This window comes from Pipistrellus hanaki (assembly GCF_964339955.1).
Source record: "Pipistrellus hanaki genome assembly, chromosome: 14".
Lineage (NCBI taxonomy): Eukaryota > Metazoa > Chordata > Mammalia > Chiroptera > Vespertilionidae > Pipistrellus > Pipistrellus hanaki.
In genome coordinates, this window is record NC_140516.1 from 39,376,643 (window position 1) to 39,391,154 (window position 14,512).

A 14,512-nucleotide genomic window follows, 5' to 3' on the forward strand; every position below is an offset into this window, starting at 1 on the left:
ATTCCAGACAGTGAGGGGTATGGCCCAGTTCATGAAGCAATAGAAAAGCTAAGGGTATGGCTGGGAAGGAATAGGCTCTCATAATTGGATAAGAACTAGGAATAGGCAACTTCTGCAGGTAGTTAAGGAGGAAAGCCCAAGAGTCTAGGATCTTTAGAACTAAAGCTCCAGGTAAAAGAGTCCCTCCCCTTACTCTTCCTGCAGGTGGTTTGAACACCATCTAGTTCTCAGAATTGCCACCCAGGACTCAGGGAAGCAAGTGATGTGTGAGAGCTGCGCCCCATCATAGACCAACCTAAAAACAGAATGTAACCTTCCATGAGGAGGCTGTCAGGGTCACTTGTAAAGTGCCCAGTGTAGAAGCCAGGTTAGAGAAGCAGGAATGTACTCTGATGGTCTAGATCAGTGGTCGGCACTCATTAGTCAACAGAGCCAAATATCAACAGTACAACGATTGAAATTTCTTTTAAGAGCTGAAGACACTTGTGCATGGGCCACAAAGTTTCAATCGCACTGTATGTGTGCGCCTGCACGTGGTATTTTGTGGAAGAGCCACACTCAAGGGGCCAAAGAGCCACATGTGCCTTGCGAGCCGCAGTTTGCCAACCACTGGTCTAGATTCTTCCTTTGGAACAGATACAGGTTATAGGCTTTTTCTGAAGACAAGTAGAACCAAGAGAATGGAGATTTTAGGGATAAAGTTTTAGTTTGAATACCAGTGCTGATGAGGTGTGATATTTCCAGCTGAAAATGAGAGCAGGAGGCATGAGTGATTCATCCAAGTGGAAAAAACAGAAGAGATCCCCCCGGCCCCCACGCCATATGACCAAAGTTATACCAGGTTCAGAGCTACCCATCTCCAATGGAACCACCTTATCCTCTAATTTCACTGGTGAGTGCCCTGGGTTGCTGCTTCTGATTAAAATAGAGAGAGAGGGAGGAGGTGGGGGGTGGGGTGGAGAGAAAAACATCAACTGGTATAGAGAACCAGGTGCCTCCCATACCCACCTGGACCTGGACCAGGGATCCAACCAAGGTATGTACCCTTGACTGGGAATTGAATCCACGACCCTTTGATCTGTGGGCTGACACTCTAATCACTGAGCAAAACCAGCAGGGCTCTCTCTCAGGGATTTTGACATTGAAGACCAGCCAACTGAAGGGCTTTGGTTTATTTCTGCTGAGAGCAAAAATGGGAAACTCCAGGTCAAGAACAGTGACCATTTAGAAATTCTGCAGTGACTTAAGTTTGTTCTCCTTCCAGGGGAACTCTGACTACTGTAGAGACTAGTGTATACAGAGATTAGTATGCAGTGTAGAAACAGTTCTGGTACCATAAAGGCTATATGTTTCCCACAAAGTCTCTCTTCTTTAAGCCTCACTTACTTTGCTTGGCAGGTGGCATGCCCTTCATTGATGTGCCCACTCCCATCTCCTCTGCAAGTTCAGAAGCTGCCTCGGCAGTGGTCAGCCCCTCTACAGACAGTGGCCTGGAGTTCTCCTCCCAGACCACTTCTAAGGAGGACCTCACTGACCTGGAGCAACCTGGCTCTTCAGGGTACAGCACAGCTACAGAGCCTGGCAGCAATGAGCTAGGGGTTCCTGAGCAGCCTGACTCCCAGGTATGGCTTTCATTTCTAAAGGCCCCCTCCAGTCTTCCACTGTGGACATTAGTTTGATCCTTTAGATCCTTTATCCAGGCCTTGGCTAAAAAGATAGTTGGGGTAGGGTGGGTTCTTCCCCATTTCCTACAATTAGCTGTGCTGCATAGAAAACCTACGATATGACTCACTGTGAGAGTTAGCTCATGGGATTTATCAAGTTATGCATATAGATAGGAAGTACTTGGCAAAGGTGAGGGAGCTGCCTGGAGAGAATGATAATAATGATTATAAGAATGAAGATAATGATCTAAATCTCAAGCCTATAAGAGCCTCTATTGCTTCTAGGGTTCGAATCCTTATAGGTCAGTGATGCCTCAGGACATGTTTTCTGAGTCCATCATATTCCTTCCATTGATTCATAGCCCACTGAGCTGGCCCTACACCTGCAATCCATTAGACACACTTGGAGGACAGATATTTCAGGAAAGTCATTCCAAGTTGCTCTTGTCTCATCCCTCTTCTATATCCCCCTGCTACTGGTCATAGAAGGAAGGGGCCCATGTGGAAAAGCCTCAGTCAGCATCCGTGGAATCTATCCCTGAAGTGTTAGAAGAATGCACATCCCCTGTTGACCACTCTGATTCTGCCTCTGTACATGACATGGATTACGTCAATCCCCGAGGTGTGCGCTTTACACAGTCCTCCCAGAAAGAAGGTGAGTACACTTAGGTAGGCTCTGCCTGTTCACCTCCCCATCCAATCCACTAAGCTGCCTGAGCCTAGATTGTCTTGGACATGTAGCATCTGCTAGTTCAAGCTCTAGTCAGGAAATGGAATCAAGTCAGAGGGCTATTGGCATGGATGGAGCCCTTCCCTAACTTGGTGGACAATAAGAAATGAGAGGGAAGAATAGAAAGCTTGAGGCTTTTTTTTTAAATATGTTTATTGATTTTAGAGAGAAAGGGAGAGGGAGAGAGAGATAGAGACATGATTGATGAGAGAGAATCATTGATTGGTTGCCTCCTGCATGCCCCCCTACTGGAGATCAAGTCCACAACCCCAGCATGTGCCCTTGACGGGAATTGAACCCAGGACCCTTCAATTCGCAGGCCAGTGCTCTATCAATTGAGCTAAACTGGGACTTTCAATAGAAAAGTAGGATCATCAGTTCTGACTCCCTTCAGTAAATAAATAGGCTCCTTACTTCCACAGAAGAAAACAGTTGTTTTGTTTTCTTCTTGAAGAGCGTCACTAATCTGAAATTACCTTGTAAAATGCAGGGCAAGCTAGGCCAAGCTATTAAGCCAGTTGTTTCTTGGGAGTCCCACTTCCCTCTTGGCCTTCTCCCAGGTACAGCTTTGGTCCCCTATGGTCTTCCCTGCATCCGAGAGCTCTTCCGCTTCCTCATCTCACTCACCAATCTACATGACCGACACAACTCAGAGGTTATGATCCACATGGGACTACATTTGCTGACAGTGGCTCTTGAGTCAGCCCCTATAGCCCAGTGCCAAACCCTCTTGGGCCTCATTAAGGATGATATGTGCCGCAACTTATTCCAGGTAAGACTGGATTTCTAGAGGGGCTCAGAGCTCCTGGTTGTTTTTCAAGGTCTCTCATGGGGTAGGGAAGCACAGGGAGGTTTGACTGATTCATGATAGGACCCACAAAAGAACCTCCCACCCCATTTGGCCAGTAATCATGGTCAAGATGACTGTTAATTTCTGGGGACTCTGGTAGCCAAAGGGAAATAGAGTAATGGCTAGATATAGAATCCCCTCAGAGCACAACCTTATTGAAAACTTCACTGTTTTCTCTGCTGCTTTTCTCTTGGTTGGACCATAGTCAGGTTCAGAAACTAATGCCTACCCTACTCTGATCTACAGCTACTCAGCATAGAGAGAATGAACCTTTATGCTGCTTCTCTGCGGGTATGCTTCCTACTGTTTGAGAGCATGAGGGAGCACCTCAAGTTCCAATTGGAGGTGAGTTTCTCAACCTTGAAAGACGAAAAGTAGTAAGATGCATGTATGGCATCATCAGTGCGGCTAACTGTCATGGGTGAAATTTTGGGGCTTCTGTAGGAGAATGCTTCTAGCCTGTCTAGTTTGGTTTATTGGCTGGCCTCTTTAGTAGAGAAATCAAAAAGAACCTAGAGAAAATTGGCTGGCTAAAAAATGGGAGAAACCAAATATGAGCACTAGTAGGTAACCTCACCATGAGTTGATATACCCTTCTGCCTAGCAGCTCCTCTGCAACACAGTCAGGTAAGTCACGCTGACTTAGCCACTAAATTGCAAAAAGGAACTCTAAATAGGACCATGTCAGGCTCACATAGAATTAAAATGGCAACAGGTAACTTGATTTGGATCAGGCATGAGATAGAGAACCAGGCCTTATCCACCCAACAGAAGGCCAAAGAGGGGATGTATTTAGGGATGGAATATTTATAAGTATCTATTTTTAGGGGTCTTTTTATTTAATGTATTAGGGTAATACTGGTTAACAAAATTATACAGGTTTCAGGTGTACAATTGACAACACATCATCTGTACACTGTATTGTGTGTTTACTATATAAGTGTCTCTTAATGCATGCCTTTTGACAATTTTGTTCAATTTTTTTTCTTCCTATTTTGAATTCTTTCCCCACCCAAATGGCAATTAATGGTTTATTGCCAGATGTACATCAAAAAGCTCATGGAGATCATTACTATGGAGAACCCCAAGATGCCTTATGAGATGAAGGAGATGGCACTGGAAGCCATTGTGCAGCTCTGGCACATCCCCAGCTTTGTCACTGAGCTCTATATCAACTATGATTGTGACTACTACTGTTCCAACCTCTTTGAAGACCTCACCAAGCTGCTGTCCAAGGTGCTGAGCATTATCACTGGCTGCTAGGAAGAAGGCTATATTAAGGAAATCTCTTTGGTGGTAGTAAGAAAGTACATACAGGGAGGGAAACATTTGAGAATTGGGGAACAGGAAGAAGAAATGCATTTCAGTATAGAAGTTATAGGAAGTTGGGGATTTTGGAAAAGAATCAGTTAAGTTTAAAGTATTCTAAGCTCAAGTCTACTGGATCTATTTACTTTCCAGAATGCCTTTCCTGTGTCTGGTCAGCTTTATACAACACATCTACTGTCTCTTGATGCCCTGTTGACAGTGATTGACAGCACTGAAGCCCACTGCCAGGCTAAAGTCCTCAACAGCCTTACCCAGCAAGAGAAGAAAGAAGCTGCCAGACCCAGCTATGAGGCAGTAGACGGCACCCGAGAAGTTAGCAATAGTAAGAGGCATTTCTTACTTTGAGGATCTCAGGGTTCTATGCTTATCTCTTCTCCACTCTAAATTTTTTTCCTGCTCTTATATCACTTCCTCTGGGGTACTCCCACTTATTTGTTTTTGAGGTTTGGTGGTTTGAATCACAGGCCACAAAGCAGATTAACAGACTTTACCCTTTCTTCTCCTCCACACTTTGGCTTTTTTAAAGAATTATTTATGGAGAGAAAAGAAAATATAGATGAAAGGATATAGGACTTCTGTCCCTAAAAGTTCCAGGTCCTCCCTTCCCTCACCCCTAGTATCTCCTTCCACTCTAATGAATCTTCTCAAACTTCCCCTTGAGATTAAGGTTGCAGAAGATCAAGGAAAGTGACTGGGTAATTTCTTTATTAAATTCTATAATCTAATGCGTGGCTGACCTGGGACAGTGACTGTTTGTTTGAGCTTGGGTTTGTCCTGTTCAAGACTGGCAACCTATGAGGGAGAATGCAGGTCTCCTTGGCCAGGGACTCAACTTCTCTTGCAGCTTTACTTACTCCATAAGTTCACTTATCTTCTTCTCTCTTACCAGCTGAGAGAGCAGCCAGCGATGGGAAAGCTGTAGGCATGGCCTCAGACATCCTAGACCTGCATCTTCCAGGTGGAGGGCGGCTGCCAGCAGAACATGGAAAGCCAGGATGCAATGATCTGGAGGAAGCTGGTGATTCTGGGGGTGGGTACTGGGTGTCTGTAATCCTAAGCCCCATTAACTGGGGGCCTGGTGGAGAGCAGAGGTGGGGGGACAGAGACACCCTAGGGTAGTACTTGAGTGAACCTTAACCTTTCACTATGCCTTCAAAGCCAGAGAGAGGAAAGAAGACATATGGAATCCTAGAAGATAGAACCTCTAAGGAAGTGGAAAATGGATGAGGACAAGAAAATGTCTGAAGCATTCTTTTTCACTGTAGAATATATCAGCAATTTCCAAAAGTCACTTCCTGGTAAAAGATGTCTTAATGGGTTTTTCTCTCTCTTCCTCCCATTCCTAGCTGACAAAACATTTACCCGAAAGCCGCCTCGATTTTCCTGTCTCCTGCCAGATCCACGGGAACTGATTGAAATTAAAAACAAAAAGAAGGTACAAACAGATGTATCCAGAGCCCAGCCTCTACCCACTTCTGTCTGAGTGTTCTTTGTAGGGTTTCTATCCCAGAGGATGAGGGACAGTCTAGCAGCTCATTGTACAACTTCCCCAGTTTCCTTTGAAGTCCTTCCCTTACTCCAAAGCCATGTGGTTAGTTATGCCTACCCTGGACAATTGCTGTTCTGAGAGCCAAGTGTTCCTGGTGGTCACAAGAGCCCTGATAGCTGATATCATGTGGGTCCCTGAAGATTATTGCTCTGGTCATCTGAGCTCTGGGATGATGATTGGCAATAAAGGGAAGTTGAAATTAATCCTGGTGCTTTAGTAAAGTTCATATAACTGTGTTGTTTTGGTTTTCTTAAAACAAAGAAAACCTTCTGTTTAACCCTTTCTTCCTCTTATTGGTAGCCTAAATGACTTTGATTTTTGTGTGCCCTTGATTGCAAAAAGACTAAAGATTAAGTTTTCACAGTTAATTCACCTTTTCCTTGAAACCCCAGGGCTAGAAAATCAAAGACAGGGAAACCAAGGGAGTCCATAAACAAGATGCTGCCCATAAACAGATTCCAGGGATGGCTGTAAAACTAGAGTATAGAGAAGAAACCTTTCTCTAGTCCCTTCTACTTTTTTCATAGATGGAGAGGCTGTGGGCTGTCCTATGTAGCACTCAAGAAAGGAGTGAAAAGGAGCTCTTCAGCCAGTTCTAATAAGACATGAAGACTGAGGAAAGCTAGGGCAAGAATGATCCAGCCTTAGTCCTAGAGCCACTTAGAACCACCTTTTAGGAGACTGTTAGGTGACAAGCTGTGGACTATGATGAATTCTAGCCTGGCCTTATCCACTTAGGGAAGAGCAGTTTCTAATACCTCTAGTGTTTTTTTCTCCAGCTTCTGATCACTGGCACAGAGCAGTTCAACCAGAAACCAAAGAAGGGAATCCAGTTTCTACAAGAGAAAGGCCTCCTCACCATCCCAATGGACAATTCAGAGGTAGCCCAATGGCTTCGAGAAAACCCTCGGTTGGACAAGAAAATGATTGGAGAGTTTGTGAGTGACCGCAAAAACATTGACCTCTTGGAGAGCTTTGTGAGGTGAGGAAGCTGCAAGAAATATGGGACATAGCCGAAACCGGTTTGGCTCAGTGGATAGAGCGTCGGTCTGCGGACTGAAAGGTCCCAGGTTCGATTCCGGTCAAGGACATGTACATTGGTTGCGGGCATATCCCCGGTAGGGGGTGTGCAAGAGGCAGCTGGTCGATGTTTCTCTCTCGTTGACGTTTCTAGCTCTCTATCTCTCTCCCTTCTTCTCTGTAAAAAAATCAATAAAATATATTTTTTTAAAAAGAAAGAAATATGGGGCATAGTTGGTGATCATTGGAGAGAGCATCCTTCCCTCAAAGCAGTCTCAGTCAGTTTCTGCTAGTGACCCAGGTCACACACTCTTCTCATTCTATCACTTTTATCTGTTAGATCTAAAAGATCAAGATAGCTTTGGAAGCCGGGATGGGACAGGGTCCCTGAACACAGCATAGGTTCTGGGTTCCAGGGGATGAGATTTCTAAGAAAGGCAAGAGTGCACTGAAGTGAAAAATACTAAGCTTAGGAGTTGTCAAATGCTGGTCTGTGTTAGAAATGGCCAGGAGATGCCTTCTCTTTGCTAGCACCCTCAGCCTGTTCTTTTCCAGTAGATTAGAACTGTAGCTAATAGAGGACCTAATATTTATAGATTGTATATCTTCAGCATCTTCATCCTTCTTCCTCTCCCTATAGCACCTTCAGCTTTCAGGGTCTTAGACTGGATGAAGCTCTTCGCCTCTACCTGGAAGCCTTCCGCTTGCCTGGGGAAGCACCAGTCATCCAGAGGTTGCTGGAGGCATTCACAGAGCATTGGAGGGTGAGTTTGAGTGGCAGGGGCTAAGCCTAACCTCCCAAGTTACTTTGACTGAAGGTGTTTATGGCTCCAACTGAGTGACACAGCTACTTCTTCTCCTAAGAAGGCTGAGAGCATCATCAGTGAGCTTTCCAGTCCAGCTTCTGTTTAAGAAGTTGGCAAGAGATTGGCCACTTTCTGGGTGGTACCTCCCCTCTGTGTCAGCATTGATCCAGTTGGTTGGTACTGAGGGTTTAATGGGCTGGAGAAGGGCATTCACACAGGTGGGGTCTTTGCTTTTTCAGAATTGTAATGGCTCCCCATTTGCCAATAGTGATGCCTGCTTTGCCCTGGCCTATGCTGTCATCATGCTTAATACTGACCAGCACAACCACAATGTTCGTAAACAGAATGCACCCATGACCCTGGAGGTAAGCTTGAATCCCAGCCAAGGCAGAGAAGATCCAGCAAGCTTTGGAGAAAGCGGAAATGACATAGGATGTCCAGTGGGCAAGGCAGACAGGGTTCTGGAAATCAGGGGAGGCTGGCCAATCCAGAAGAGGAAATGGGGTGGGGAAGTGGGTTCTTTCACTTATTGCTTCCTAAGTCCTATTTATCACAGACCCAGGGGTTCCTTGTGTGGGGCTTCAGCATTGACATTAGGGGCAAAGCTTCTTGGTTTGTCTCTAGGAGTTTCGCAAAAACCTAAAAGGTGTGAATGGAGGGAAGGACTTTGAACAAGACATCCTGGAAGATATGTACCATGCCATCAAGTGAGTATGTATGGAGGATGATGTAGCATCTCTGTTAAGTAGAAGAACACTGCTCCCTTTTCCAGATTTTAGAGTCACATCAGGCTGCAATGACTCATATGCCCTGAATTTAGCCTTAGGACTTCAGTACCTGGGCAACCCCTCTCTCCAAACTCTTTTCTTCCTTAAAGAAACCTGAGCAATATTGGGACTAGTACTTTAAGCCAGGTCCCAAACTGTCCCTGCTAAGTAGAGTGTCATGATCCCATTTTCCAAACCCAGAGCAGCTGACTTTTCCTGTCTAGTTCCCCCAGGTTGCATTCTGAACTGTTAGAGACCCAAGAAATACAAAGGGCCTGTTGAAAGAAATTATTGTTAATCAGAGGTCAAAGATGGGACACTTAATTCTTTATTACAAATCAGAAAAGGGGGATCATTTATCTTACTATAGAACCAAAGGCCTCACTTAGAGGCAGGTCCCTGAGAATTATGGCACATCTTTCTTTCTTTCTCCCTAGTGACTGGGAAGCCAACCACTGAACTTCAGTTTTGATGGCCTCTCATTTGTGAAGAGTGCCATGGTTAAAGTCCCTTATCCTAGCTTGGGAGCAGTCAGGTTTATAGCAGTGCCCTTACTCCTCTTACTTCCTGATAGGAATGAAGAAATTGTGATGCCTGAGGAGCAGACAGGCTTGGTTCGGGAGAACTATGTATGGAATGTACTGCTTCATCGAGGTGCCACCCCAGAGGGCATATTCCTACGTGTGCCTGCTGGTAGCTACGATCTTGACCTCTTCACCATGACGTGGGGCCCCACTATTGCTGCTCTCTCTTATGTCTTTGACAAAAGCCTTGAGGAGACAATCATCCAGAAAGCCATCTCAGGCTTCAGGTAGCTCACCTTTGTCCTTAATACTGACCTCTTAACTACCTCTCTGAGCTAACATAGTTGCCTCCATACCTCTTTGAATCCTACTCTTATTTTCTTTAGAGTTGGTTCTTCCTGAGTTTTTGGAGGGAGGCTGAAGCTTGGGAAAGCGCTATCTCTCTCTCTCTCTCTCTCTCTTTCTCTCTCTCTCTCTCTCTCTCTCTCTCTCTCTCTCTCTATATATATATATATATATATATATATATATTTACTCTTTATTGTTGAAAGTATTACATATGTCTCCTCTCCCCACCCCCACCCCCACCCCCAATGACTTCTAGCCAATTCCCACCCCCTACCCAGACCTTCGCTACCCTATTGTCTTTGTCCATGGGTTATGCATATATTCATACAAGTTCTTAGGTTGATATCGGGAAAACTCACTCTTAGACTTAAGAGTAAAAGGTTTCTTCCTGGGGCTGACTGGGGAAGAATCCCAAGCAATCCTTCTCAGGGACTTGGAAGGGCTGCCTGGCCTTCCAGTGACTCTGTTTCTGGGATGGGGGTGACATTACAGGAAGTGTGCCATGATCTCCGCTCACTATGGCCTCAGCGATGTGTTTGACAATCTCATCATCTCTTTGTGCAAATTCACAGCTCTTAGTAGTGAGGTGAGTGTTGAGCTGGGGGCGGGGGAGGGAGGGGAGGGTATGTACCTAGAGTTCCAAAGGAGAACCTCTTTTAGCCATGGATTACTTTTATCTTCAGAGATGATTCCCTCAGCATATTTCCTCACCTCCCACTTGATTACAATAGGGCTTAAGCTATTTCTGTCTGTACACCTAGAATGAGAATAGCATTATTCATGTAATTGGGGATAGGAGAGGATATGCCTTATCCAGGTTAGCCTTCCTACTAGTATTGGGGATTGAAGCAGAGCCAGCAGAAGAAGCCTCAAGGCACCATAGGTTGAGGCCTAAGAGGTTCTCTTTTTCAAACATTTACCAGGCCCTAAGCTTCTTCCCATCTTGTTTTCCAGTCTATTGAGAACCTGCCCAGTGTGTTTGGAAGCAACCCTAAAGCCCACATTGCAGCCAAGACAGTATTCCATTTGGCCCATCGTCATGGCGACATCCTTCGAGAGGGCTGGAAAAATATCATGGAGGCCATGCTACAGCTCTTCCGAGCCCAACTGCTGCCCAAGGCTATGGTGGAGGTAATTCTTGGTAGGAGACTAATCTGTAGTAACAAGGCAAGCCCTAGCTGGTTTGGCTCAGTGAATAGAGCATTGGCCCGCAGACTGAAGGGTCCCAGGTTCAATTCCAATTCAAGGGCACATGCCTGGGTTGTGGGCTCGATCCCCAGTAGGTGACGTGCAAGAGGCAGCCAATCAATGATTCCCTCTCTTCAATGATATTTCTATCTCTCTCTACCTCTCCCTTCCTCTCTGGAAAAAAAAAAAAAAATAGTAACAAGGCAGGAGCTCCAAGATTATATGCTACTAGTATATAGAACTGGTTGAGAGTATCACTGGGCCTGCTGCCTGCTGAAGCTTACCAGGAATACCTCAAATGTAAGACCACAGATCTTGAGTGTGGGCATAGCTATCAAGGAAGATTGGTAGAAGTCATTGGCAGTCACCATATGGAGGGGGCCCAATCCATAGGAGAGCAGAGAGCTACAAGAAGAAAGCAAGAGAACTGCATGGGGGAGCAGGAAATGCAAAGGGTATGTAGAAAGAAATTATTTTTGGTCTGCTTTTCCAGGTAGAAGATTTTGTGGATCCCAATGGCAAGATCTCTCTACTACGGGAGGAGACACCATCGAACCGGTGAGGGCTGATCAGAGGCTAAAGGCCTTGGGGAGAGAGGGTCAGGACTCTGGAGTTCACCAGGGTTTATACTGTTTTTACAGAGGAGAGTCGACAGTGCTGAGCTTTGTGAGCTGGCTGACACTAAGTGGTACTGAGCAGTCTAGTGTGCGGGGCCCATCCACTGAGAACCAGGAGGCTAAGAGAGTGGCCTTAGAGTGTATCAAGGTAACTGCCTGCTTACCCCTGGATCCCTCCCCACTGGACTGTGAACTGAAGAATAGAATCATTGAGAGCTTGTGACTCCTGCTCTCTTTCTGGCTCTTAAGAAAGTTCTCTTCCCTCTACCCCTTGTCACTGACACCTTTCTTTTCCTCTTGTGCCCTCTATAGCAATGTGACCCAGAAAAGATGATCACAGAAAGCAAGTTTCTCCAGCTGGAGTCACTGCAGGAGCTCATGAAGGTACAGAATGAAGAGGAAAGAAAAGAAAGGGCTGGCTGAATCTGGGAGGGGAGACAGGGACAGTGGTGTAAAGTCAGTTTCTTCAGGGCAGGGCCAGTGGCTGCCTACTTTTCTACTGTTGTTCTCCTCTAGGCTCTTGTCTCAGTGACACCAGATGAAGAGACGTATGATGAAGAGGATGCTGCTTTCTGCCTGGAGATGCTGTTGAGGACTGTGCTAGAGAACAGGTAGAAGGCTGTCATTAGGCAGGCCTCACATTGAGCTTATTCCAAAGGGATGGAAGCCTGGAGCCATCTTGCTGAGTGGGCTCTAGAGACAAAAAGCACACGAAGCTATAGGCAGTGGAGGAGAAGCTTGCTCGCTATGAAGCTTGCTCGTTATTCTTGTCTGCTCAGGGTATAATACCAGTGAGCCCTGAAAGGCCTAGCCTGAGTCAGAAAGGGAGGCTTATTGCCCAGTGACTTCTCTAGCTGAGACTATCCCCATCTCTTATGTTCCTAAGGGACCGAGTGGGCTGTGTGTGGCAGACTGTTCGAGACCATCTATATCACCTATGTGTCCAGGCACAGGATTTCTGCTTTCTTGTGGATCGGGCAGTGGTGGGGCTGCTGCGCCTGGCCATTCGGCTACTCCGGAGAGAAGAGATAAGTGGCCAGGTAAGCAGAGTACAGCTGGGAAGGCACGAAGATATGCAAGGGACTAAAGTCACAATGTTAGTTGTGGGTATGGCCTGAGACAATACATTTAGTGCCCCATAGAATGAGCCCAGTGACCAACTATGGGGCTGGGGGAATCTAACAGGTGGCAGTGGGAATGAGTCTAGAACATCCTCAGGTATGAAGCTGATATTCAGCGCCTCTGCTGACTCCTGTAAATCAGCTCTGAGGGGCAGATGGCTGCTGCTTTGTAGCAGCCCCAGCCCTATATCTGGTTTCCTCTAATGCTTTGGACCCTCCTGAGATCTCTTGGCCCAACTATTAAAGATAGCCAGCATAGAACTAATAAGTGTGTTTAGCAAGGTCCCAGGATATAAAATGAACACCCCAAAGTAATCACATTTCTATGTACAGTACTGACAATGAACATGTAGAACTTAAAAAAACAACACAATACCATTTACAAGTGCTCCTCTCAAAAAGAAATACTTAAATATACATCTAATAAAACAGGATCTGTATGCTGAAAATTACAAAATGTTAATGAAAGAAATTAAAGAAGACCTAAATAAATGAAGGAGCATATCATGTTCATTGATCTATAAGTTTAATACAACTCCTATGAAATGCAGGAGACATTTTGTAGACATAGACAAGCTTATTCTAAAATTTAGCGCTACCTGGTTTGGCTCAGTGGATAGAGCATCAGCCTGGGGACTGAAGGGTCCCGGGTTTGATTATAGTCAAGGGCACATGCCCAGGTTGTGGGCTCGATCCCCAGTTGGGGGCGTGGAGGAGGCAGCTAATCAGTGATTCTCATCATCGATGTTTCTATCTCTCCCTCTCCCTACCTCTCTGAAATCAATAAATATATACTTAAATAAATAAATAAATAAATAAATAAAATTTAGATGGAAAAGCACAGGCCTTAGAATAGCCAAATCTCTTGAGAAAAAAGTAATATTAAGGCTTACTATATTGCCATAGTAATCAAAACTGTGTGGTATTGGTAGAGGGATAGACACCCCTCTACCAATGGAGCAGAAGAACCCAGACATAGACCTACACAAAAATGCTCAACTAATTTTTTAGAAAAGGTACAAACCCAATTAAAAAAAACAATGGGGGAAGAATAACTTTTTCAATTGCCAAAGCAATTGAAACCCATAGTGCAGAAGCTTCATATCTTATACAAAAATTAATTCAAAATAGATGAAAGATTTAAATGTAAAATATAAAACTATAAAACCTTCAGGGAGAAACATAAGTGGATTTCTTCAGGAGCTAGGCAAAGAGTTCTTAGTCTTGACACCAAAAGAAAAACTGATAAATTAGATTCATCAATACTAAAAAGTTCTCTATTATAGGCCAGTGAAAAGAATGAAAAAACAAGGAACATATGTTTGCAAATCACATATTAAAGTTTTGATGAGATATCATTATACACATCAGAATGGCTAAAATAAAAATATCAAGTGCTGGCAATGATGTGGGTCACTCATACATTGCTGGTGGGAATGTGAAATGGTATAGCTACTCTTTTGTCACGTTCTTCTGAAATTAAATATCCAATTACCACACAATCCAGCAATTGCATTCCTGGGCATTTATCCCCCAAAAGGGAAAATTGACTTTCTCATAAAAATCTGTAGATGAACGTTCATAAAAGTTTTCATTGTAATAGCCAAAAATTGGAATCAGCTTAGATGATTTTCAACAGGTGAATGAACTGTAGTTCATACATACCATGGAGTACTTACTATTAAGCATTTAAAAAGCAACAAGCTATTGATACATGCAACAACTTGGAATTATGCTGAGTGAAAAATGCCAATCCCATAAAGTTATAAACTATATAATTCCTTTTATATAAAATTTTTGAAAGCATATATTTATTTTTTTAAGTTCCTCTGGGGTTTTTATGGTTATTTGTTTTGTTCTTTTTAGATAGAGGTAGGGAAAGGAGATAGATAAAAACATCAATGAGGAGAATCATTGATCAGCTGCCTCCTGCATGTATGTCCCCTACTGGGGATACAGCCCATAACCTGGGTATTTGCCTTGACCAGGAATCAAACCG

The 14,512-nt window shown here is 44.5% G+C and overlaps 1 protein-coding gene across 8 annotated transcripts in view; it reads left to right on the plus strand.

The window, feature by feature from the left end:
• The window catches only part of GBF1 (golgi brefeldin A resistant guanine nucleotide exchange factor 1), a 110,528-nt gene that overhangs the window by 89,533 nt on the left and 6,483 nt on the right, over window positions 1–14,512 (plus strand). For 3 of the 8 annotated variants that reach the window (XM_084903834.1, XM_084903828.1, XM_084903831.1), the window contains 21 exons: window positions 745–892; window positions 1,399–1,622; window positions 2,154–2,319; window positions 2,955–3,166; window positions 3,491–3,589; window positions 4,286–4,480; window positions 4,706–4,895; window positions 5,463–5,603; window positions 5,920–6,008; window positions 6,902–7,104; window positions 7,783–7,906; window positions 8,188–8,313; window positions 8,573–8,655; window positions 9,290–9,526; window positions 10,080–10,173; window positions 10,542–10,718; window positions 11,269–11,333; window positions 11,417–11,540; window positions 11,705–11,776; window positions 11,909–12,003; window positions 12,279–12,432. In XM_084903834.1, coding sequence (XP_084759960.1) covers window positions 745–892; window positions 1,399–1,622; window positions 2,154–2,319; window positions 2,955–3,166; window positions 3,491–3,589; window positions 4,286–4,480; window positions 4,706–4,895; window positions 5,463–5,603; window positions 5,920–6,008; window positions 6,902–7,104; window positions 7,783–7,906; window positions 8,188–8,313; window positions 8,573–8,655; window positions 9,290–9,526; window positions 10,080–10,173; window positions 10,542–10,718; window positions 11,269–11,333; window positions 11,417–11,540; window positions 11,705–11,776; window positions 11,909–12,003; window positions 12,279–12,432 — 3,018 coding nt within the window. Of the gene's footprint in view, window positions 1–744; window positions 893–1,398; window positions 1,623–2,150; window positions 2,320–2,954; window positions 3,167–3,490; window positions 3,590–4,285; window positions 4,481–4,705; window positions 4,896–5,462; window positions 5,604–5,919; window positions 6,009–6,901; window positions 7,105–7,782; window positions 7,907–8,187; window positions 8,314–8,572; window positions 8,656–9,289; window positions 9,527–10,079; window positions 10,174–10,541; window positions 10,719–11,268; window positions 11,334–11,416; window positions 11,541–11,704; window positions 11,777–11,908; window positions 12,004–12,278; window positions 12,433–14,512 lie in introns of all 8 variants that reach the window. The other 5 variants (XM_084903827.1, XM_084903829.1, XM_084903830.1 and 2 more) reach the window with 3 other exon arrangements.